Raw genomic sequence first — 26394 nt, 5'->3', positions numbered from 1 at the left:
AGACCTTCTCCCTTATCAGCTCCACATGTTTTTAATGACCAAGTCACCGATTGATTTTTGAAGTAAACTACATATAAGAAACTAATGAATTCTGGAAAATATTTTGATGAAGGTTGTGAGAAAGTTTATCTTTTCATAATCTATTAAAAAAAAGAGTTCACTAACCAAATTAATAATATAAACAAAGCAAAACATGATTTTAAATTTAAAAGGGATCTTGGAAATTATAACATTCAATTGTATAGTCCCTTAAGAAAAGCTTGATTAATTTTTTTAAAAGACAAAATAAGGTACCCTAAGGCATCAATCATTTGGACTGGGACTGTCTCCAGTTCCAACTTTGAGCTGCTTTTATTGGACTGGAGTGAGACAATTTACAGATGTGAGGATAAGGCAATCCTGATTGATAGACCTTTTAATGAGCAGGTGAGATTAGTGTCTCCATAGTTCTTCCTCATTGCAACATTATTGGGAGATGGACATAATTGACTTTTATAGCGTCATTTTGCTGGGGCAATATTTTTATTTCTTTTCAGTTCAGCATATATTAATTAAGTGCCCACTATATTGAAGGGAGGGGCTTAGGTGTTTTAGTGGATAAAATGCTAGATCTAGAGTTAAGAAAACTCTTCTTCCTGAGTTCAAATCTGACTTCAGACACTTATTAGCTATGTGACCTTGGGGCAAATCGCTTTACTCCATTTGTCTCAGTTTCCTCATCTGTAAAGTGATCTAGAGAAGAAAATGACAAACTACTTCAGTATCTTTGCCAAGAAAAGTCCAAATGGTTCCACAAAGAACTGGATACAACTGAAAAACATCTCCATGAGAAATGTGGAAGGGACAGTGCTATGCACTCATGAAAAATGATATAACTGCAAATCCTAAGGAGTTTACTATATAATAGGGTAGGTATGGCATGTACAGAAATAGACATGATACATGGTAGACTGTAATAAGAGCCAAAGAGAGATTCAGAGAGTGTATTCTAGGAAATTTTGATGGGGGGGGGGGGGGAGAGAGAGAGAGAGAGAGAGAGAGAGAGAGAGAGAGAGAGAGAGAGAGAGAGAGAGAGAGAGAGAGAGAGAGAGAGAGAGAGAGAGAGAAGAAAGAGAAAGAAATTGAGAGAGAGAGAGAGAGAGAGAGATTGAGCGATTGAGCGATTTCTTACAGGAGATGATACCTGAACTTAGTTATTGGAGAAAGAACTTCAGTAGGCTACAATGAACAGGAAGTGCATTCCAGACATGGGGGATAATTTGCACAAATACATGGAAGCAGGAAAGGACAATCTGAGATAAACCTAATATTCTACTTTGGTTGATGGACAGAGTACTAGAAGACAGAGAATGTTTGGGTGTTTTTTATCTTTATAACCAAAGGGCTTGACACATAGCCATTGCTTAATAAATGCCATGTTGAATTTAATTAAATTGAAACCAGAATGGAAAGGTAGTTTGGATCCAGAAGATACCTTGAGATAGAGGGCCCCAAGGAGGTTATATTTTATCCTAGAAATAATTGGGAGCCACTGGAGGTTTTGTACATTTTATGCCATTTTCCCTTTGGTGGCACTCATTTCCATGTATGCAATCTATATATTACTTACAAACAATGCATCTATTTATTAAAGAAGTTCTTTGTTAAAATCTTAGCTGTTCCTGTTACTTTGTGTACTCAAAAATCATGTTATCTCATTTTTAATAAATTCTATAATTTTCTAATTTGTATTTTCCACTCTTCTAGACTGATCCTCTACCCGCATACTCCAATTATTCCAAGTTGATGAGACTTTATTAGTTTATTAGACTTTAATTTACATTGGTGTTTCAGAAAACCATTTGATGATACAGTGGATCCCCAGTATATAAGTCTATCTGGTCTTAGATGAGATACAATAGCATTTCTACCTCAAATGATTATCTGACACTAAAATGGGTGACTACAAAGATTAGGAGTAGCAGCAGGGATAGTAATCTTGATCTCAGACAAAGTCAGAGCTAAAATTGATTTGATCAAAAGAGAAAATAGGAAAATTACACTATATGTCAGTCATATTAACCAGCATTGTTTTAGACTATTTTTAAAAATTAGGCAATATGAGGTTGGAATATTGCTGTTTTTTAGAAAATGATGATTTGGTAGAGTTAGAAAAATATGGAAAGACTTGAATTTATGAATTATCCACTTTCAGAGAAATAGGACAAACAAGTATAGTAGGGTTTTATGTAGAGAAATCTCTCTCTATATATGATTATTGAATGACATGATATGAAGATATGTATGTATGTATACATGTATGATTATAGATATACATGTATGTGTATATATAGATATATGAATACACACATATGTGCTTAATAGCCTTTGGGAGAAGGAGAAAAAAATAACAGCAAAAAACCTACAGGGAAACAAAGAAAACATGGACAGCTCTAAACATAATGTGTAGTATTTATTATATAGTCTTTCTTGAAATGGAAATTCATTACTTTATATTTTGAATTCTCTCATGTTTTACTGTACACATGACAATTTTTTTCTTCCTATTTTGTATTTAAGTTTAAATAATAAATGTTTTTAAAAGGGTGACTAAGTGAAATTACATAATTTCCTTCCTTAGAGATCTTTAAATAAAATCAGGTTTCTGAGCACCAACCCAGTATAAGTCTACCTGGAACTCGTTGTGGTGGAGTTGTTTCAGTCACATACAATACCTTGTGACCTCATTTAAGGTTTTTTTGACAAAGATACTGGAGTGGTTTGCCATTTCCTTCTCCACCTCATTTTACAGATGGGGAAACTGAGTCAAACAAGGATTAAGTGATTTGTCCAGGATCACACATCTAGTAAGTGTCAAAGATAAGATTTGAATTTACTAAGAGAAGTGTTCTTGACTCCAGGCCCAGCACACTATCCATTGTACCACCTAGCTGCTTGTACTGCATGATTTAAGACCCCTTCTAAATAATCTGAGTGATCTTGGTCCACTGTCCTCTGTGATAACAGTGCCATTTTCTTCCAGATATGCCCAGATACATCTAGAATTTCTCAGCATTTAGATTGAACTATAATTGAGGCTTTGTGAAGGCAGGAAGGAATGGTGTGTTGGGGTTTTAAATTTCATTCCACTGTTTTATCCCGCAGACATTCCAAGAGGTTTTCTCTCCCTCTGCTCTTTATTTGTGAAGGAAGAAAGTGAGTCAGAAAGTGAGAGAGAGCAAAATAAGTCTTGACGGTTTTTCTTTCCTTCCTAACCCTGAGACCTGTGTGTATGTAAAATATATATACATATATACAATATATAAATATGGATATACACATAATACAAGTGTGTCCCAAAAGTCTTAGTGCAGCTTTCAGTTGCTAAAGCACTAAGACTTATGAGACACTGTATTTTGGGGGGGAAAACCAACCCAAATGGAATAGGTGCATCTTTTTTGTAATGTTTTTAAAAATTTTGCAGCCTACTAATTTCCAAATATACTTCTTACTTCCTCTCCCTTCCTTAGCAAAACTTCTCTTGTAAGAAAGATTACCAAAAAAAGGGGAAAAAACTTAATTCAGCAAAATAAACCAACACATCAGCTGTATCTGACAGTTCACAAGAATGGGTAAATCTTGGCATGCTAACCAGTCAGTGATCAGGGTACAACAGTGGTTTTATACAGAGACCAAATCCCTTCAGTAAGAATCTAGCATGAGGCTTTTGCTTTGGCTAACACAATATGATGGAAAGACCATTCGTTGTTCTTGTTATCCAGTGAGAGGAATGAGGATTTCCAGCTTTATTACTTAAAATTTGAATGACCTTGAGCAAAACACTCAAAATTCTTAGTCTCCATGTCCAGTCTACAAAATGGAGATAGTAATCATTGGACTACTTATTTCATAGGATGGTTATGAGAAAATTTCGTGGTCAGTGTAAATAGAGACTGGATCTGTGACTACATTGGCATAGAGGATCCAAAGATGAGGAAACTCTACAATTTTTTTTAATTGCAATTTATATTTTTATTTTTATGTACTTTCTAATCTGAAAGAGTTAAATGATCACTACCCTGAGAGGTTAAGTTGCTAAGTCATTCTGTCAGTATTTATCAGAGGCAGGTCTCTGACTCAAAGGCTGATTTTCTGTTCATTATATGATGCTATCTTTCTAAGAACTGTAAAGTAATATGTAAATATGAGTTACTGTTATTGTCATTAATTGTTATTATGAACAGAGAACAAGATGTTGACATCTTGTTTGAACCTTTCCCCATCCCTTCCTGCTTAATTTTTTATGGAAATGTCTTTTACTGCTACCACTGTCTCCTGGGATACTGCGACAAATTAAGAAATATGTAAGTGGGCCATAAATGGGGAAAAGATTAGGAGGCCCTGATATACTTCATTGTCAGTAGTAAAAACAAAAAAAAAAAAAAAAAAAAAAACAGTATAATTCCCAGAGTGAATTTCATTTTCTGTTTATGTCTAATGTACCAATGGAAGTACCTACTAACGGGGCACATCATGCTAGAAAATAACATGCTCTCAGAAATAGTTCTATGAGAAGTTTGACTGTCCCTATCTGAGTGCTTGATACCAATAAAACAGAGTTTATGTTTTTTCATTATCAAGATGGTAAAATAGTAGGCATTTTCTGGTATTTACACACATGTATTGTATCCAGGTTATATTGTAACACATGTAAAATGTATGGGATTGCCTGTCATGGGGGGAGGGAGTAGAGGGAGGGAGTTAATTTGGAAAAATGAATACAAGGGATAATATTATAAAATATATATATAATAAAAATTATTTTAAAAAACTTATTTGGTTTATTTTCTACTAAAAAAAATAGTAGGCATTTTCCTTTCTTGGACAGTTGTTAACTTCTGGATCTTCCTATTTGTAAAGTGGTTAGGTCCTGGGCAAATCACTTTACCCTGTCTGACTCAGTTTCTTCATCTGTAAAATGAGATGGAGAAGGAAATGGTAAACCACTCCAGTATCTTTGTCAAGAAAATGACAAATGGGTCACATAGAGTTGGACAGGATTGAAATGACAAAACAATAACCAACCACAAAAAACGGTCAGAATTATAACCAGGATAGGATCAACATTCAGGGTGTACTTCCATAGTTCTCCTGTGAGTCTTTCACAATGCCCCATAGTCTTTTGCCTCTCTCTCTCTCTTCCTATTCCCCTTGTCCTTAGGAGGATGCCTGGTTCCCTTAACTATGACAGACTATCCTCTGAATACCCCATCACTCAAAATGAATTTGCTTCATCTACCAGAATCCTTAATTCCAGGAAGTCTTTTAGGCCTCTTGCATTCTGCCACAAGTTGATCTTTTTTTTTTCCTTTTCTTTCTCTCCCTTCCTTTTCTCTATTAGGTATTTACTGGAACAGGATTTTCCAGGTATGAGGATCGGTCCAGAGCCCACAACAGATTCTTTTATTGCTGTAATGTATGGAGAAACTGAAGGCAGCACCCCTGGAAATGCTTTAGTTGTGGACCCCAAAAAACCATTCCGAAAACTTAGTCGCTTTGGAAACGCATTCCTTAACCGGTAAGAAAGATTCTAATGTATGTCTTGTTATATTTGTCTTAAGGAAGATTCTTTTCTTCCAAATTGCAACCAGCTGCATATAAAATGCTAAAGTTTGGGTTAGTTAGTAAAGGAATATATAATTGCATTTGAAAAATCAGGATTAACATAAAAATGTTCATGTGAAAAGAAAAACCTTTATTTTTCTCAATAGTATTTTATTTTTCCAAATACATGTAAAGATAGTTTTCAAAGGATAGTTTTAAATGTTACTTTTTTAAAATTAATTTTATAATTATAACTTTTTTTTTGACAGTACATATGCATAGGTAATTTTTTTTTTTTACAACATTATCCCTTGTACTCCCTTCTGTTCCAAATTTTTCCCCTCCTTCCCTCCACCCCCTCCCCTAGATGGCAGGCATTCCCATACATGTTAAATATCTTATAGTATATCCTAGATACAATATATATGTGCAGAACCAAATTTTGTTGTTTCAAAGGAAGAATTGTATTCGGAAGGTTAAAATAATCTGGAAAGAAAAACAAACAAAAAAATGCTCACAGTTTACACTCATTTCCCAGTGTTCCTTTTCTGGGTATAGCTGATTCTGTCCATCATTGATCAATTGGAATTGGATTAGCTCTTTTTCTATGCTGAAGATATCCACTTCCATCAGAATACATGCTCATACAGTATCATTGTTGAAGTGTATAATGATCTAGTTCTGCTCGTTTCACTCAGCATCAGTTGATGTAAGTCTCTCTAAGCCTCTCTCTCTGTATTCCTCCTGTGGGTCATTTCTTACAGAACAATAATATTCCATAACATTCATATACCATAATTTACCCAACCATTCTCCAATTGATGGACACCTATTCATTTTCCAGTTTCTAGCCACTACAAAAAGGGCTGCCACAAACATTTTGGCACATACAGGTCTCTTTCCCTTCTTTAGTATTTCCTTGGGATATAAGCCCACTGCTGGATCAAAGGGTATGCACAGTTTGATAACTTTTTGGGCATAATTCCAGATTGCTCTCCAGAATGGTTGGATTCTTTCACAACTCCACCAACAATGCATCAGTGTCCCAGTTTTCCCACAGCCCCTCCAACATTCATCGTTATTTGTTCCTGTCATCTTAGCCAATCTGACAGGTGTGTAGTGGTATCTCAGAGTTGTCTTAATTTGCATTTCTCTGATCAATAGTGATTTGGAACACTCTTTCATATGAGTGGAAATAGTTTTAATTTCATCATATGAAAATTGTCTGTTCATATCCTTTGACCATTTATCAATTGGAGAATGGCTTGATTTCTTATAAATTAAAGTCAATTCTCTGTATATTTTGGAGATGAGAACTTTATCAGAATCTTTAACTGTAAAAATGTTTTCCCAATTTGTTACTTCTCTTCTAATCTTGTTTGCGTTAGTTTTGTTTGTGCAAAAACTTTTTAATTTGGTATTGGCTAAGAAATAGACTAGTTGATCAGTGGAATAGGTTAGGTTCACAGGGCAAGATAGTGAATAGAAATAGCAATCTAGTGTTTGACAAACCCAAAGATCCCAACTTTTGGGATAAGAATTCATTATTTGACAAAAACTGCTGGGAAAACTGAAAATTAGTATGGCAAAATGTTTGCCGCAGCCCTTTTTGTAGTGGCTAGAAAATGGAAAATGAATGGATGTCCATCAATTGGAGAATGGTTGGGTAAATTATGGTATATGAATGTTATGGAATATTATTGTTCTGTAAGAAATGACCAACTGGAGGAATAAGAGAGGCTTGGAGAGACTTACATCAACTGATGCTGAGTGAAACGAGCAGAATTAGGAGATCATTATACACTTCAACAATGATACTGTATTATGAGGATGTATTCTGATGGAAGTGGATATCTTCAACATAGAGAAGAGCTAATCCAATTCTAATTGATCAATGATGGACAGAATCAGCTACACCCAGAAAAGGAACACTGGGAAATGAGTGTAAACTGTGAGCATTTTTTTTTTCTTCCCAGATTATTTTTACCTTCCGAATACAATTCTTCCTTTGAAACAACAAAATTTGGTTCTGCACATATATATTGTATCTAGGATATACTATAAGATATTTAACATGTATGGGACTGCCTGCCATCTAGGGGAGGGGGTGGAGGGAAGGAGGGGAAAAATTTGGAACAGAAGGGAGTACAAGGGATAATGTTGTAAAAAAAAAATATATATATATATATATGCATATGTACTGTCAAAAAATTGTTATCATTATAAAATTAATTTTAAAAAAAGAAAAAAAAAAAGAAAATTAGTATGGCAAAAACTAGGCATGGACCCACATTTAACACCACATACTAAGATAAGACCAAAATGGGTCCAAGATTTAGGCATAAAGAACGAGATCATAAATAAATTAGAGGAACGTAGGATAGACTTGTGGAGGAGGAAGGAATTTGTGTCCAAAGGAGAACTCGAGATCAACATTCATTTTTGTAAAACTTTTGTGTTCCAAATTTTTCTTCTTCCTTCCCTTACCTCCCCTCTCCTCCAGACAGCAAGCAATCTGATGGAGATTAAGTATGTGCTGTTTTTTAAAGTGTATTTCCATATTTGTCATGTAAATTAGGCCAAGAGGAAAAAAAAATCCACAAGAAAGAAAACTATGAGAAATACTATGCTTTGGCCCACATTCAGTTTCCATAGTTCACTTTGGATATGATTGGCATTTTCTATCCCAAGTCTGTTTGAATTGCCTTGAATCACCCAACGCATTGTTGAGAAGAGCCAAGTCTATCACAGTTAATCATCACATAATCTTGTTTCTGTATACAACGTTCTCCTGGTTCTGCTCACTTCACTCAGCATCAGTTTATGTAGGTTTTGCCAGGCTTTTCTGAAATCAGCCTGTTCATGATTTCCTATAGAACAAATTTATAACAATGAGCTTTTAGTTGATTCCAACTTTAATACGAGCGTACAGTTAGTACCAGCTGCTAACCCCACCTTGCCCCCTGCAAAACAAAACTAAATACTTTAATGTCCTTAAGCTCCTTAACTTATTATTATGGATGAAGAAAAGGCTGACAGCAGATTTGGGGGTAAAAGGAAGAAACTAATAATGTTTCTTTCTTTCTTTTGTTTTACTTTGACATGCCACTCCTTCTTCTCCTTACTCCCTCCTTTTTTATTCATAATCTTCTCTTGTACCATATCTCATTCTCTGCCCTCACATTCCCCTTCTATTCTTCTCCCTGCTTCCTCTTCTTTCCTGCTTTGAGAATAAACAGAGAAAAGAAGATATGCTCTAGAGAAGTATCTATTCAGGAATGGGGGATTAATTAGTCTACAAGCATTTAATAAGTGCCTACCAGGAAATTATTGGAAAAAGGCACTAGATTTAAGAAGAAAGGGAAGACTTTCTGTAGAAGCTAAGGTTTTAGCTGGGACTTGAAGGAAGTTAGTTGCTAGAGAAGAGAACGGAGGTATGGGGGACAATCAGTGAAAATGTCTAGAATGTCTTGTTTGAGGACCAGCAAGGAGGCCAGTGTTAAAGGACTGCAGAATAAATAGAGGTGGTGGAATGGGGATAGGATGTAAGAGTGCTGGAAGGTTAGGAAAGGAAGCCATGCAATGAAGAGTTTTGAATGCTAAACAGAGGATTTTTTATTTGATCCTTGAAATGATTGGCAACCACTAGGGTTTCTTGGGTTGGGGAGTGAGAGTGACATGGGTAGGCCAGTACTTTAGGAAGACCGCATTGAAAGCAGAATGGAAAATGAACTTATTTGGAGAGAGACTTGAGGTAGACAGTCCAACCGACAGTCTTCTGAAGTAGTAAAAGCATGAAATGATAAGGACCTGGTTCAAGATGGTGGCTATGTCAAAAGAGAGAAGGGAGAGTGTGAGAGAGATACTATGGTTTAAAATAAATAGGCCTTAGTAACAGGTTGTACATAGAGGGTGAGAAAAAGAGTGACAAATCAAAGGTGACATTTAGATCATGAAACTGGGTTATCAGGAGGCTGGTGGTGTCCTCAACAATAATGTAGGAGTTTTTTGAGATGGCATTTTGGAGAAAAGATAATAAGTTTAGTTTTAGACCTGATAGTTTTAAATATCTATAGAATATCTAGTTCAAATAAACAATTAGAAGAGCTAGATCTCCAGAGTCAGCCCAGAGGTTGGGGCTGAATAGGTAGATATGAGAATCATTAGTAAAGAAATGATAATTAAATCTATAAGAGTTGATGAGATTTCCAAGTGAAACAATTATAAAGGTAGCAGAGAAGAAGACTGGGATGAGCCTTGTATGATACCCATGTTTAGTAGGCGTGATCTGAGTCTAACAAAGGAGACTGAGGAGCAATGTGATAGGGAAGAGAGCCAGAGAGAGTAGGGTCTTAAAAACAGTGAAGGGAGTATCATGGTGGAAAGGGTGATCCACAGTGTCACAAGCTGCAGAGAAGTCAAGAAGCATGAAGACTGAGAAAAGGCCATTAGATTTGGCTTTTAAGAGATTTTTCATAACTTTTCAGAGATCAGTTTCAATTGAATGAAGCTAGAAGCCAGGCTCTAGAATAAGCAAAAGTTAAAAAAAAAAAAAAAAAAAAGGAAATGGAGGCACCTGAACTCAAGTTTAGCCACAAAAGGGAAGGAAGGAAACAAATGAATATTTACTAAGTTCCTACTATGTGCCAGACATTGAACTAAGTAATTTACAAATAGCTCATTTGATTCTTTCAACAACCCTGGGAAAGTAGATGCTGTTATTATCCCCATTTTATAAATGAGAAAACTGAAGTATATAGAGTTTGAATGACTCTGGGTCATATAGCTAGCATTTGAGGCCAAATTTGAACTTAGGCTCTCCTTACTCCAGACAATATACTCTTGGCTGCCCTAGAGAAATATGAGATATTATAATTGGTGAGGATGGATGGATCAGTGAAAATTTTTTTTAAACAATTCATGAACCTAAATTATACTCGGCTAATCTTATAATTACTATTTAAGTCCAAGTAGTTAAAAATATTTGTTCTTTTAAGTATGTAAATTTTAGCAATCTTGTTGAGGTAACTAATTTGCCTAGCAAATTATTTTTAATTGATAAAGGGAAAGTAAACAAGTCCACTTTCTAATAGCTCCCAGTCTAGTTTTTCTTACCCATATTTCTTATTTGGTTGGCTTCCTTTTGCAGGACTAGGAGATCGGGAGGGAATAGAATTGCTTATGTATGAAACTTTTGGCTTGTTGCAGATTCATTTTCCTAGAAATGATTTCCTTGAAAATTAGTTTCTTTTTCTTAGGAATATATCAGTATCATTTGGATTAGAGAAAGGAAGTAAGTAGTGCCATTTTGGGTGAGGTTTAGTCCAAAATTTAAAACTTGTAAATATAATGTAAAGATAGCTTAAACTTTAGAATGTATCCAATCCTACTCCACCCCTTTTTACATTAGGAGGAAATGAAAAATTAGTTGCATCACTAACAATATACAAAAGAGGAAGTTAGGTCATTCATTTAACTAGCCATTGAAGCAATGGTTCTCCATTTCCTAAGATGATAGTTTTCAAACATTTATACTACTAGAGCTCTGTAAATAACCAAATCTCAACTAAACCAGCAAATCTTTAAAATGGATTTTTTTATAGTGCCTACAGTTAATGGTACCAAGTAAGACAAGAGTAATTTAACTTTTTTTCCTACCAAATTGATTTTTTTTCAAATCAGACATTATTGCAGACAACATAGTAAGAGAGAGGCTATTTGCTGTCAATTCACAAAGTTTATTATGAAGGTCAAGTAAGATGAAGATATAAAATCTGCTTGGAAACTGCTATGCTAATAAGTATTATTTTAGCTCAAAGCAATCAATGGAAGAAGGAAAGTAAGTCAAATACAAAATCTACAGGTGATTTTGTTACATTTGATTGTTTCTAAGAGAAGGGGGGAAAGGTAAAGAAAAAAGAATAGGAAGAAAATGAAAAATGGGAGAAGGAATTTACTAATTTGTATGTTTAGAGTGCCCAAGAAGAAAAATATATAACATGAAAGAAAATCTTGGAAGGATCAAATATCTCATAAACTCTATTCATATCTGAACCTGGAAAATGTGGGTTGAATACACACACACACACACACACACACACACACACACACACACACACACAAAAAAAAACACAACACAAAATTTAAGGTAGAAATATTTTAAGCAAAGATATAAAGAAATAAGCAAGGCATAGGAAGAAAGAATTTAAAATGAAAGTCACAAGCAAAATATGTTAGTTTCAGAGTGTGGATGATAACGGGTGAATTAAAAAGAGGAAGAAAGTGTAAGAAGCAAAGATCTGGGTTTGGGCTTGGTCATGAAAGAAGAGGAGAGGAGAAGGAAGAGACTGGTTCAATTCTACATTGTTAGTATTGATCAAGTTCCTTTTTCCTCTTTCTATTCTTTGCAAATACTGTGGTAAGGAGAAAAGAGAGGGAGAAGTATAAGAGGATCATTGTAGCTGCATATGGCCTAAATTTACTTACAAAATGAATATAGAAAGTAGAAATCAATTTTAAAAAATTTAATATGCTTAATTTGACATTTTATTATGCCAAATGGTGTAGTATTGACTACTTGAGAAAGCAGTAACCAAGTTCCAGGTAGAAATAGACAGTTAAATTTTAATAGTTATATCTTTCAGAACTAAACAAATCTAACAAAAAACATAAACATGAAAAGTTAAGGAATTTAAAAGAATTTTTTAAAATGTAGATATCTATAAATATCAGGCTGTTAATTAATTGGAATAATAAGTATTTCTTTACTGTCTATGTTAACTTTTCAAATGTAGAAAAACAAATATTAAATATATTCTTTAGTATTGTTGTTAAGCCATTTTTTAGTCATGTCCAACTCTTCATAATTGTGACTTTCTTGGTAAAGATTCTAGAATGGTTTGCCATTTTCTTCTCTAGCTCATTTTACAGATGAGGAAACTGAGGCAATTTTTAAACTATTAAATTAAGTTGTCAGTTAATCTGATACAAAACAGAGAAAACCCATGTGTTAATATAAAAAAGGGAAAAAAGAATTTGCAGTAAATAAAGGAGTATATAAAGGAAATCATTAGAAACTATTCTGCCCAATTATATGCCAACTGAATTGATATGTTAAATGAAATAGATTGATATTTTCACAAATATAAAATGCCTGGATTAGCAAAACAAGAAGTAAATAATCGTGTATGATCCAATCTCAGAAAAAGAAATTGAACAAACCCTCATGGTTCTTCCCTCATGGAAGAAGGAAGATGGATTTACAAGCGAAATCTATCAAACACAGAATAATTCCAATATCACATAAATTATTTGCAAAAATAGGAAAAAAAAGAGAACACACAAAATTCCTTCTATAAAGCAAATATGGTACAGATACTTAAATGAGACTTAGTAGTGCAAATGTATCCAAGACATGGCTCACAGCACTCTGAGTATGGCCAGAATTAGATTAAAATATAACTGGGAAATATTTAACAAAATGAATTAAAATACAGTAAAACATAGATAATATTCTCTTTTAAAACTAAGTCAATATATGGCATATAGAGATCCCCATGGATGGATTAGTTGTCCCTGTTTTCTATTTGAATTTGACGTTACTGAAGTAGAGGAAGAAAACTATAGACTAATATTGATGCAAAAATGTTGCATAAAATGTTAGCAAAGGAACTATGAAGTTATATTTCAAAGATTATATACTATGATAAGTTTGGATTTATATCCAGAGTGCAAGATTGTTTTTGTGTTAGGAAAAATATAAATATAATAGGTTATATTTATAACAAAATTCATAATTATTTCAATAAATGCAGGAAAAGCTTTTGACAAAAAAGCTTTGTAATAAATGAACTATTTGTTACTTTAGAAAATAGTATCTCTAAAACCAAGAATTCAAATTATCATTCAAGAGCAGAACAAGAATATTTATTATTACCATTTTTATTTAATATATTTTAGAAATGCTAACTATAACAATAAAGTATGAAAAGAAGAAGAAATTGAGGAAATAAATGCAGACCAAGAATAAGAATTATCACTTTTTATAGATGACATAATGGTTTACTAAGAGAACAATATTTAGCCAAAAATTAATTGAAATAATAACTTCAGTAAAATAGCAGGCTTTAAAATAAATCCACAAAAATCATGACTTCACAGGATTAATGGTGAAGCATTCTTCCCATCCCTTGGCAGAGAGACAATGGCCTAGAGCACGGGTTCTCAAACCAAGTGGGCCAGCTACAGCTGCTGAGGACATTTATGAGGCCTGCCGGGTTATGGCAAATGGGCTGAGGAGTGGAGACAGAGTGTGAGCTTTTGTTTTTACTATAGTCCGGCCCTCCGACAGTCTGAGGGACAGTGAACTGGCCTCCTATTTTAAAAGTTTGAGGACTATTGGTCTAGAGCAATGGTATCAACTCAAACAGAAATGGGGGTCATTAGTCCCTGAAAGCCACATATTGATTTATTTTTAAGATGTAATGTTATCTATGTTTTATTATATTTTGTTATTGTTATAAACAATATTATATTGTTTATTTTATTAAAAGATTTCCCAATTACACTTTAATATGTTCAGCAACATTAGGGAACATAGCATCTGTGGAAAGACTTTGACACCTCTAGTTCATTAGAGTTTCAGAAAGTTTTCATACACAACCAATATATGATTTGTTTTACTTGATTGTACTTACTTGTTACAAGGATGTGATTTGGGGGGAATGAGAAGAGTTATGGGAATAAGGATAGGGTATGGGTAGTGGTAATGAAAAAAGAAAAATGAAGGAGGGTCAGTGAAGGATTTATTTTTAAATAGCTAAAGAGTAGAAGAAAGTTCCTAAGGAAACAGACAGCAGTGTTAGAATTGAGAGAGAGATGTGTAATATGTGTAATAGAAATTCATGTTCTTTTATAAACTTCTTTTTCTGTTTTTGGTGGAAAGAAATTTTACATCTCTTAATATATAGCAAATTCATAATAAAAAAGAGATTTTAAAGTAAAATACCTGTAACTCAGTAAATTCAACTTAACAGACATTTGTTAAATACTTCCGGTGTTCAAGATAGATGATACTAAATAGTGGTTGTTTTAAAAGGAGTTCTGGACTTTGAGTCATGAAGATCCAGGTCCAAATTCTACCATTAATACTAGCTGTGTGACCCTGGGCTAGTTATATAAGATCCCTGATGACCTTTTGAATATGTATCTCTGGCACTTTACACATGGTAAGTGTTTAATAATTGCTTGTTAAATAATTGGTATTTATAGTCTTTTAGCAAGACTGTTTATCAGAGAACATTAGGCAAAGCTGAACTGCTTCAGATAAATTTGTGGGCATCCATATGGGGAGCATATTCTGGTTAGCTCAAATACATAATAAAACTTTTTTAGACTTTTCTGATTCCTCAGAGAAAATGCCATTCTCAAAAAAGAGAAATTAAGTAAGTAACTAGAATACTATTTTAATTTCAATCTCATCCTTTCAAGCATCTTTGTTGATAAATAGTCATTACAATTATTTCTTACTTCAGGCAACAAGCAGCTATCTCAGGGGACAGATTGTTATTATCCCTCTTATCATTATTACTGTAGCTTGTGTATTATCCCAGGAGAAATCTGTGGCATTGTACTCAGATCATAATGGTTCTGAACTAATCTAGAAAGTACCAAGTATTCAGCAAACTATAGAACAGATACACATACACATATATGCATGTACACATATGCATATCTACACACATACATACATGTGTGTGTATTCTAAAGGAAACAGGGCAGATCTTTGTCATGCATTTCTGAGAAACAAGTACAAAGCTTGTGAGAATTCAATTCTTCTGCAACAAAGAAAATTTAATAGTTTCAGAAAAGAATCATGATAATATGGGTAAGATATTTCTATTTTCTGCATTGAAACCTTATCACAGTACTCTACACTTGCTTTCTTTTATTTTTTATTAAAGCTTTTTATTTACAAAGCATAGGCATGGGTAATTTTTCCAACATTGACCCTTACAAAACCTTTTGTTCCAAATTTTCCCCTCCTTCCCTCAACCCCTCTGCTCACTTCACTTAGCATCAGTTCATGTAAGTCTCTCAGGCCTCTCTGAAATCCTCCTGCTGATTGTTTCTCACAGAACAATAACATTCCATAACATTCACATACCATAACTTATTTTTTTTTATTTTTATTTTATTTTATAATTATAACATTTTTTTTGACAGTACATATGCATGGGTAATTTTTTACAACATTATCCCTTGCACTTACTTCTATTCAGATTTTTTCCCTTCCTCCCCCAAGCCCCTCCCCCAGATGGCAAGCAGTCTTATATATGTTAAATATATTACAGTATATTCTAGATACAATATATGTGTGTAGAACCGAATTTTTTGTTGCACAGGAAGAATTGGATTCAGAAGGTAAAAATAACAGTTTACATTCATTTCCCAGTGTTCCTTTTCTGGATGTAGCTGGTTCTGTCCATCATTAATCAATTGGAATTGGATTAGCTCTTCTCTATGTTGAAGAAATCCACTTCCATCAGCATATATCCTCGTACAGTATCATTGTTGAAGTGTATAATGATCTTCTGGTTCTGCTCGTTTCACTCAGCATCAGTTGATGTAAGTCTCTCCAAGCCTCTCTGTATTTCTCCTGTTGGTCATTTCTTATAGAACAATAATATTCCATAACATTCATATACCATAGTTTACCCAACCATTCTCCAATTGATGGACATTCATTCATCTTCCAGTTTCTAGCTACTACAAAAAGGGCTGCCACAAACATTTTGGCACATACAGGTCCCTTTCCCTTCTTTAGTATTTCCTTGGGGTATAAGTCCAGTAGTAGTATGGCTGGGTCAAAGGGTATGCACATTTTGATAACTTTTTGGGCATAATTCCAGATTGCTCTCCAGAATGGTTGGATTCTTTCACAACTCCACCAACAATGCATCAGTGTCCCAGTTTTCCCACAGCCCCTCCAACATTCATCGTTATTTGTTCCTGTCATCTTAGCCAATCTGACAGGTGTGTAATGATACCTCAGAGTTGTCTTAATTTGCATTTCTCTGATCAATAGTGATTTGGAACACTCTTTCATATGAGTGGAAATAGTTTTAATTTCATCATCTGAAAATTGTCTGTTCATATCCTTTGACCATTTATCAATTGGAGAATGGCTTGATTTCTTATAAATTAAAGTCAATTCTCTGTATATTTTGGAGATGAGGCCTTTATCAGAACCTTTAACTGTAAAATTTTTTTCCCAATTTGTTACTTCCCTTCTAATCTTGTTTGCATTAGTTTTGTTTGTGCAGAAACTTTTTAATTTGGTGTAATCAAAATGTTCTATTTTATGATCAATAATGGTCTCTAGTTCTCCCTTGGACACAAACTCCTTCCTCCTCCACAAGTCTGAGAGGTAAACCATCCCATGTTCCTCCAATTTATTTATGATTTCATTCTTTATGCCTAAATCTTGGACCCATTTTGATCTAATCTTAGTATGTGGTGTTAAATGTGGGTCCATGCCTAGCTTCTGCCATACTAATTTCCAGTTTTCCCAGCAGTTTTTGTCAAATAATGAATTCTTATCCCAAAATTTGGGATCTTTGGGTTTGTCAAACACTAGATTGCTATTTTTATTCACTATCTTGCCCTGTGAACCTAACCTATGCCACTGATCAACTAGTCTATTTCTTAGCCAATACCAAATGGTTTTGGTGACTGCTGCTTTATAATATAGCTTTAAATCAGGTACACTTAGACCACCTTCCTCTGACTTTTTTTTCATTAGTTCCCTTGCAATTCTCGACCTTTTATTCTTCCATATGAATTTTGTTGTTATTTTTTCTAGGTCATTAAAATAGTTTCTTGGGAGTCTGATTGGTATAGCACTAAATAAATAGATTAGTTTGGGGAGTATTGTCATCTTTATTATATTCGCTCGGCCTATCCAAGAACACTGAATGTCTTTCCAATTATTTAAATCTGACTTTATTTTTGTGGCAAGTGTTTTGTAATTTTGCTCATATAATTCCTGACTCTCCTTTGGTAGATATATTCCCAAATATTTTATACTATCGACTGTTATTTTGAATGGAATTTCTCTTTGTATCTCTTGCTGTTGGATTGTGTTGGTAATGTATAAAAATCCTGAGGATTTATGTGGATTTATTTTGTATCCTGCAACTTTGCTAAAATTCTGAATTATTTCTAATAGCTTTTTAGCAGAGTCTTTGGGGTTCTCTAAGTATACCATCATGTCATCTGCGAAAAGTGACAGTTTGATTTCTTCATTTCCTACTCTAATTCCTTGAATCTCTTTCTCAGCTCTTATTGCCGAGGCTAGAGTTTCTAGTACTATATTGAATAGTAATGGTGATAGTGGGCAACCTTGTTTCACTCCTTATCTTACAGGGAAAGATTCTAGTTTATCACCATTACATATGATGTTTACTGAAGGTTTTAAATATATGCTCCTTATTATTTTAAGGAATAGTCCATTTATTCCTATACTCTCAAGCGTTTTTAGTAGGAAGGGATGTTGGATTTTATCAAATGCTTTTTCTGCATCTATTGAGATGATCATATGGTTTTTATTAATTTGATTATTAATATGGTCAATTATACTAATAGTTTTCCTAATATTAAACCAGCCCTGCATTCCTGGACATACCATAACTTATTCAGCCATTCTCCAATTAACGGACATCCATTCATTTTCCAGTTCCTTGCCACTAGAAAAAGGGCTGCCACAGACATTTTGGCACATGTAGGTCCCTTCCCTCCTTTAAGATCTCTTTGGGATATAAGCCCAGTAAAAACACTGCTGGATAAAAGTGTATGGACAGTTTGATAACTTTTTGAACATAGTTCCAAAATACTCTCCATAATGGTTGGATTCATTCACATCTTCACCAAGAATGTATCAGTATCCCAGTTTTCCCACATCCCCTCCAACATTCGTCATTATCTTTTCTTGTCATCTTAGTCAATCTGACAGATGCCTACACTTGTTTCTAATGGAATTCAGCATAAGGCTAGTCTATCTTGGTTTCTATCCAAGGGCTTTAGTTTCTGAGATTTGGAAGGATTTAATCAGACGACATTATGCTTTAATGTGAACTTTTAAGGAATTGTGACAAAACAACTTTTTCCCTTTGCGGTTTTGTCTTCTTTATGTTATTGAAATTTTTCAAAGTTTTTTTTCTTTCTCACTCTCTCCTTCATCTTTTGAGTGTAGTAGTTTAGTCCTTTTTCATTTATTAGCTAAGACATCTTTTTTGGTGGGGGGGAGGGGAGGATAATTTCATATATATTTTCCTGAAGTTTCATCCTTCAATTGTGAACTCCTTGAACTTTCACACCTGAAGTAATCTTTATTAAGCACTAAATGATTTTAAAAGCACCATATCTTCTACAATTTTTTGTGTGTTTCCAGTTTTAGGATTGTGCATGTCATGTAAATTTAAAAATGCTAAAAAATTTCAAAAACAAAACCAAAAGCACTAATTAAAATAGCTTAATATCACATGGAAAAAGTTTCAGCATTTGGTGTTGGCCTACTTAGCAATACCAGTTTAAAAAATGATACTCAAATTCTTTACAAGATCTTTGATTTCATCTCTCATAATGCTTCCTCTTTCATTGATATAAATCACAAGTACTTTATCTGCTATCTCAATAGAAACTGTTTCTAAATTGCTGTTGGCCAGCCTCCTGGACCTCTCTGAGTTTAGCTGGCTCATACCTCAGGTAATAGGTATATAGTTTGTCACTAAGCCTGTGCCAGAGGTATTTTTTATCTTTGAATACATCTTCACACCATAAAAACACAGTTGCTGTAGGACTTTAGAGGAAGAATAATGCAAAAAAAAAAAAAAAAAAAAAAACTTTACCATTGCCTTTCTCCCCACCTCTACCACCATTTTTTAATTTTTAATTTAATTTTTTTTTTTTTTTTTTGCTGCCCTTGAGAGTTTGCATAGTCTGTAGGGTAGAATCAGACACCTAGGTTCATAACTTTGGGGGAGGAAAGGGAGGTTATAGAAAGTTTAAAGAAGACTTGATGCCTGCCTCCTTGGAGTTTACATCCTAACAATTCTTTAAAGTTATCCCTAAAGTAATTCTTTTTTTTTTTCCTCTTTCCTTTCTTCCTTCCTTTCTTCATTCTTCAAAAAATTTTTGGAGTTCCAAATTCTCTCTCTCTTTCCACCCATTCCCTATTCTTTGAGAAGGCAAAAAATGTGATATACATTATATATATATGACATCATGTAAAACATTATTTCCATATTAGACATGTTGTAAACATAAATAGATAAGCAAGAAACAAAGTTTAAAAAGTTTGCTTCAGTTTGTACTAAGTTCATCAGATGTTTCTCTGGAAGTAAACAGCATTTTTCACTGTGTCTTTTGGAATTGTCTTGTATCACTATATTGACCAGAGTAGTTAAGTCTTTAACATTTGATAGGCTTTGCAATATTGCTGTTATTGTGTGCAATGATATGGTTTTGCTCACTTCACTTTGAAACTTGAGCTTCATTTAAATCTTCTTGAGTTTTTCTGAAATTATTCATCTTGTCATTTCTTATAGCACAATAGTGTTCCATCACAATCTTTTATCACAATTTGTTCAACCATTCCCCAATAGATGAGCTTACCCTCAATTTTCAATTCTCTTACCACCACAAAAAGAGTTGCTTTAAATATTTTTGTACACATAGGTCTTTTTCCCTTAAAAAAAATCTCTTTATGATACAGATCTAGTAGTATTGTTGAATCAGAGGGTATGCACAGGTTTATAGCCCTTTGGACATAGTTCCAATTTGTTCTCCAGATTGGTTGGATCATTTCATAAGTCCATTAACAGTGCATTAGTGTCCCAGTTTTCCCACATCCTCTGGAACACTTATCATTTTCCTTTTCTGTTATATTAGCCAATCTGATAGGTGAAGTGTTGTCTCAATTGTTTTAATTTGCATTTCTCTACTCAGTGGTGATTTAGAATCACTTTTTCAAGTGACTATAGCTAAGTATGGTTTCTTCTAAGAACTACATGTTTGTATCTTTTAGTCATTGGGGAAAGGCTTTTATTTTAATAAGTTTAGCTAAGTTTAATATATATTTGAGAAATGAGACATTTGTCAGGGAAACTTGGTATAAAATTTTCCTACCAGTTTTTTGTTTTCTTTTTAATTTTGGCTGCAGTGATTTTGTTTGTGCAGTAAATTTAACTTTATGTAATCAGAATTATCCATTTTATTTCCATGATCTTTTCCATTTCTTTTTTGGTCACAAACTCTTCTTTTAGATCTGATAGGTAAAATTTTCCATGCTCCCCTAATTTGCTTGTGATATCACCCTTTATGCCTAAATTATTTTGACCTTATTTTGGTATATGGTGTGAGATATTGCCTAGTTTTTTCCAAATGGCTTTCCAGTTTCCCCAACAGTTATTGTTAAATACTGAGTTGTTGCCCCAAAAGTTTACCAAACACTAGATTACTATGGTCTTTTACTACTGTGTATTGTATACCTGATTTATTACAGTGATCCATTGCTTTGTTTTTTACTCAGTACTGGATTGTTTGATTATTACCTCTTTGTAATATAATTTAAAATCTGGTGCTGTTAGGTTGCCTTCCTTCACTTTTTTTCATCTCTTATATCTCTTGATACTCTTGACCTTTTGTTTTTCCAGATGAATTATTATTTTTGCTGGTTTACAATTGGGTAAAATAATTCCTAATAATTGCTCTGATTTCATCTTTATTGGTAGTACATTAACTTTTCAATTTTTAATACTGGTAATTGGGTTTTCTTTCCTTTTTTTAAAATCAAATTAACCAATAGTTTATTTTTTAATATAAAACCAGCTCCTAGTTTTATTTATTAGTTTAATGGCTTTTTAATTTTCAATTTTGTTAATTTTTCAGGATTTTCATTTTAGTATTCAAGATTTAAATTAAGATTTTAAATTTGTTCTTTTTTTTTAGTTGCATACTCAATTTATTCATCTCTCTCTTTCTTGTTTCTTATTGATGTATGCATTAAGAGATATATATTTTCCTCTGAGTAGTGATTTGGTTTCATCCCATAAATTTTTGTATGTTGTCTTATTGTTATCTTTAATGAAATTATTGTTTCTATGAATTGTTCTTTGACTCATTCTTTAAGATTAAGTTATTTAGTTTGAGTCTAATTTTTTTTTTCTATTGTGGTCTTAAAAGCATGGATTTATTATTTCTGTCTTTCTCTGTTTGTGAGGTTTTTATGCCCTAAAACATGATCAATTTTTGTGGAAGGTGTTGGAGGACAGTTTTTAATAGGAAATTATTTAGGTTAGTCATTTTGTTGAAACAACTTTCGTATCTTAAAGGAAGCCATTGTATGATGTTGGAACCAGACTGCTTGGTGCCTTCTGATTTGACACAAAGGGGTAAGGTTAGATACACCTATGAGGTACTCCCATGATTTCTTATTCTTTGCCATTAGAAGATTTTTGCAGGAGGGTCGGTCATATCAGTCCTTTTTCTTTTTCTTTGGTAGTTTGGTATCAGTAGTGGTATTACTAGACCAAAGAGTACACACAGTTTAGTAACTTTTGGATCATAGTTACAAAATTATTTTCCATAATAATTAAAACAGTTCTATCAACAATGTATTTATTTACATATTTTCCCAGAGTCTCCCCATCATTTGTCATTTTATTTTTTTAAATAATTGTCAGAAAAATATGAGGTAGAATCTCAATAGTTTTTAAAAATATTATTTATTAAAGCTTTTCATTTTCAAAACATATTCACCCTTGCAAAACTTGTGTTATAATTTTCCCCTTCCTTCTTCCTACCCCCTCCCCTAGATAGAAAGTTGTAATATTCTCTCTAAAATGTAATCTTCTCTTGTTGGGGTTTTCTTGGGGTCTCTGAAAGCAGCCTTCATTTCAGTTCAGTAATCATCATACAAGTACAGCCAGGGGTTAAAGTCCAAATCCTTTATTGTCTCTTTCCAAGTCTTGTCTCCTTTCCTGCTGCCCAGTTAGTTTTCCTATAGTCCAGATCCTTTATTATCTCCTTCCTGGGGCTGGTCAGCTTCCTGGAGAGCCTTTCAATCTGGCCTTGGTTCCAAGAACTTGAGCTCCCGCTTGCCTTCTCTGGCTTCTGAATCTCCTCGACTCCAAAGGTTTGTATTTCAGCCTCCAGCCAAAGAAAATGGAATGAATCTGTCTCTGCCTCTGAGAGCTCCTAGTGCACTTGTTCTTTCTGGCCCTGAGAGCTTCTCCTTTTATGCCCCACGCTGAGTACAAGCCAATCATTATATCACTAGGAAACCAAAATTTGTTGTAGGATTAAATCAATGCTAAACTAGATTTAACCATTGTCTCAATTCCCCTTAGTACCTTGTTTCAAGTTCTGGCCCATAATATCTCCTTGTAGGATTAAATCAATCATACTAAAAACCATGCTAAATTTAGATAACTATTGTCTCTATCGATTGCACTGACTTAGTATCTTGTAAGAATCCTTTGTTTCAAGTTCAGAGTTCTGGCCCATAATAGCAAGTAATACAATATTTATTAAAAATATGCAATTCTTCTATATATATTTCCACAATTATTATGCTGCACAAGAAAAATCAGACCAAAAAGGAAAAAAAAATGAGAAAGAAAACAAAATGCAAGCAAACAACAACAAAAGAAGTGAAAATACTGTTGTGGTCCATACTCAGTCCCCATAGTCCTCTTTGGGTACAGATGGCTTTCTCTATCACAAGACCATTAGAACTGTCCTGAATCACCCCAAGAATAGTTTTAATTTGCTTTTTCCCCCCTAATTATTAGTGATTTGGAGCACTTTTTTATCATCCTTTTGATAACTTAGATTTTTTTTACATTGAACATAAAACAACTTATCATGTCCAGGGACCATTTATCAATTTGGGAATGATTCTTATTCTTATATATTTGAATCAACTCCTTTTGTATTTCAGAAATGAGACTTTTGTATAAAAAATTTGTTGAATTTTCCCTTCTGATTTTTACTGTTTTGGTTTTATTTGTAGACAAAGAAAACTTAAATGTCATATAATTAAAATTGTCCATCTTTTTTAATTATTATTTTTCATTGAAGCTTTTTATTTTCAAAACATTTTTCAACATTGACTCTTGCAAAACCTTATGTTCTAATTTTTCCTCCTCTTCCCCTCATCCCTTTCCCTATATGGCAAGTAATCCTATATGTTAAACATGGTAAAAATATATGTAAATCCAATATAGACATACATATTTATGCAATTATCTTGCTGCACAAGAAAAATCAGATCAAAAAGGAAAAAAATGAGAAAAATTAAAATTCAAGCAAATGACAATTAAAGAAGTGAAAATGCTATGTTGTGATCCACACTCAGTTTCCACAGTCCTCTCTTTGGGTGAAGATAGTTCTCTTCATCACGAGATAATTGGAACTGGCCTGAATCATCTCATTGTTGAGAAGAATCACGTCCATCAGAATTGATCATCATATATAATCTTGCTGTTGCCATATACAATGATCTTCTGGTTCTGCTCACATCACTTAGCATCAGTTCATGTAAGTCTCTCCAGGCCTCTCTGAAATCATCCTGTTGGTCATTTCTTACAGAACAATAATATTCCATAACATTCATATACCATAACTTATTCATCCATTCTCCAATTGATGGGCATCCACTCAGTTTCCAGTTTCTAGCCGCTACAAACAGGGCTGCCACAAACATTTTTCACATGTGGGTCCCTTTCCCTCTTTTAAGATCTCTTTGGGATATAAGCCCAGCCATTTTTTCTTTTGTGATTCTCTGTATTATTTTATTGTGAACTCTTCCTCCATCTGTAAATATTATAGAACATTTCTTCCTTGTTCCTCAAATATATTTATTATATAATCTTTCATTTCTAAGTCATTTCTGCCATCTTGCTCTCCAGTCTTCCCAGCAACTTTTGTCAAGTAGCAAGATCTTATCCCAGTAGCTGAGTTTTATCAAACAATACACAACTAGGTTTGCTGGCTTTTTGAATAATCTTCTAATTTTTTCCATTGATTTATCTCTCTTTTTAAAAACCAATATCAAATCATTTTAACAAGTATTTTGTAAGATAGTTTAAGATCTGGAATTCCTAGGCAAGGGTTAAGTTCTCAGAACAATCTGTGTCTCTTTTCAAGGATTTTTATCTGAGGGTCTGGGTTTCTTTTCAAGCTGATTTTATCAATGTTCCATAACTGTTCTTTTTCATCTCCTTTCAACAGCCCTAAAATGTCCACAAAATACAGGGGGTGGGGAATACCTTTAGCACAAAGAAACATTCAAAATAGAAGAGAGGGTATGTGGAAAAATTATTGTGATGTGGGGAAAAAAAGTCTTCACTAAAAATTTAAAATAAAATTGTCTTAAATACTAAAATTAATCTAATTAAGTGGCATTGAACCTACCACCAGCTCTTCCATACTCCTCCCCTTTTTTTTCCTGATAGTACCCTTTATCTGTGTAAATTATCACTGCTGCATCACCCTGAGAGGAGTTCCAGCACTGTAATATAACTGTTCAGCAGGCATTGAATGTATAGTCTCCAGTTATACATTTTTTAACTTCACCCAGAAGCTTGAAGAGGTTCTGGAAAATTCAGAAAAATTGTAATGTGGTACAGGCTTTCTCCTTTGGAGAAAGCTCATCAATATCTCTGTGACACTAGGTCTTATAGAAGTTTCCATTTGTGCTATTTTTCCAACAAAGGGGGAAATATTTCAGTGAAAAATAAGATTCTATTAGAGATTACTGTTGACTTTTTGGCTGGCAACATCTCATTCCCTCAAGTACATTCCTACCCCCACATCTAATGTTTATGTCAGCTAAAGAATGAATCAAGGTGTTGTACATTTAATAAGTGGGTTAGCAAAGGATATTTTTAGTAATCCATGTTTATTTTGTTCTAGCAAAGTCTCTTCTCTGTTCAGTACTTATGTTTATTAAACAGACTTTTTAAAAAAAGTTGAAATGAGCAAGTTTTCTTAATTGGATATGACTTCTTGTTTTAACTTTACTGACTTTCAAAAACGTTGATCTCCATTCTAGTGGAAATTGAATTTTAAATTTGTTTTTAGGAGATCTGTGTTATATTCTCCAAACTACCCATGATTTAGCTTCTCCCTTCTTGAATTTTTTGCAACTGGAGAAATAGATGTAATCCTTTAAAAGAGGCAGCATGGTATGATGGAAAGCACACTGGTTTTAGTTAAGCTCAGGGTTTGAATCTCTGTATTGTGACTTACTACTTGTGTTGTTGTCCTTGTGTGCATATCACATCACCTTTCTAGGCCCCAATTTCCTCATCTTCTAAATGAGGCCATTGAACTAGCATTTTTTTTTCTAAAGGGCACTTTCTGCTATCAGTGGGACCCCATGATCCCTTTTATATCCTTATAGAGATGACTTTAAGAGAAATGAAGGAATAAATCTGAAACCCTTTGAAATCCATGTGAGAAAACTATTTTTTGCTAACATTTATATCTCATGTCCCAAGCCGCCTATTCATTCCTGCATAAATTATATTATGCAATGGCTTTGCTTAGCCATACATATTCTGGTAGTGTTTGATGCAGTCATTCTTCATCTTACATTCTGGGCATATTTACCTTCTGAGTAATGGCCACTAATTCTACAGGGTGGAAAAAAACTGAGTCTTAAGCGAGTTTTTATAATTTCTGCCCACTGGCAAATACAGCAGCTAGTTGAAATACAAAGAAAAGAAAGGTTATTAATAATTCTTC

At 33.7% G+C, this 26394-nt stretch overlaps 1 protein-coding gene across 1 annotated transcript in view; it reads left to right on the top strand.

The window, feature by feature from the left end:
- EHD4 (EH domain containing 4) overlaps window positions 1–26394 on the top strand; it is a 94029-nt gene that overhangs the window by 8227 nt on the left and 59408 nt on the right. Inside the window, exon 2 of the mRNA XM_074289364.1 lies at window positions 5381–5557. Coding sequence (XP_074145465.1) covers window positions 5381–5557 — 177 coding nt within the window. The remainder of the gene's footprint in view (window positions 1–5380; window positions 5558–26394) is intronic.

The sequence above is a fragment of the Sminthopsis crassicaudata genome, chromosome 2 (genome assembly GCF_048593235.1).
Source record: "Sminthopsis crassicaudata isolate SCR6 chromosome 2, ASM4859323v1, whole genome shotgun sequence".
NCBI lineage: Eukaryota > Metazoa > Chordata > Mammalia > Dasyuromorphia > Dasyuridae > Sminthopsis > Sminthopsis crassicaudata.
The sequence above is the reverse complement of the archived record's forward strand: the minus strand, read 5'-3'. Positions and strand labels throughout refer to the sequence as shown.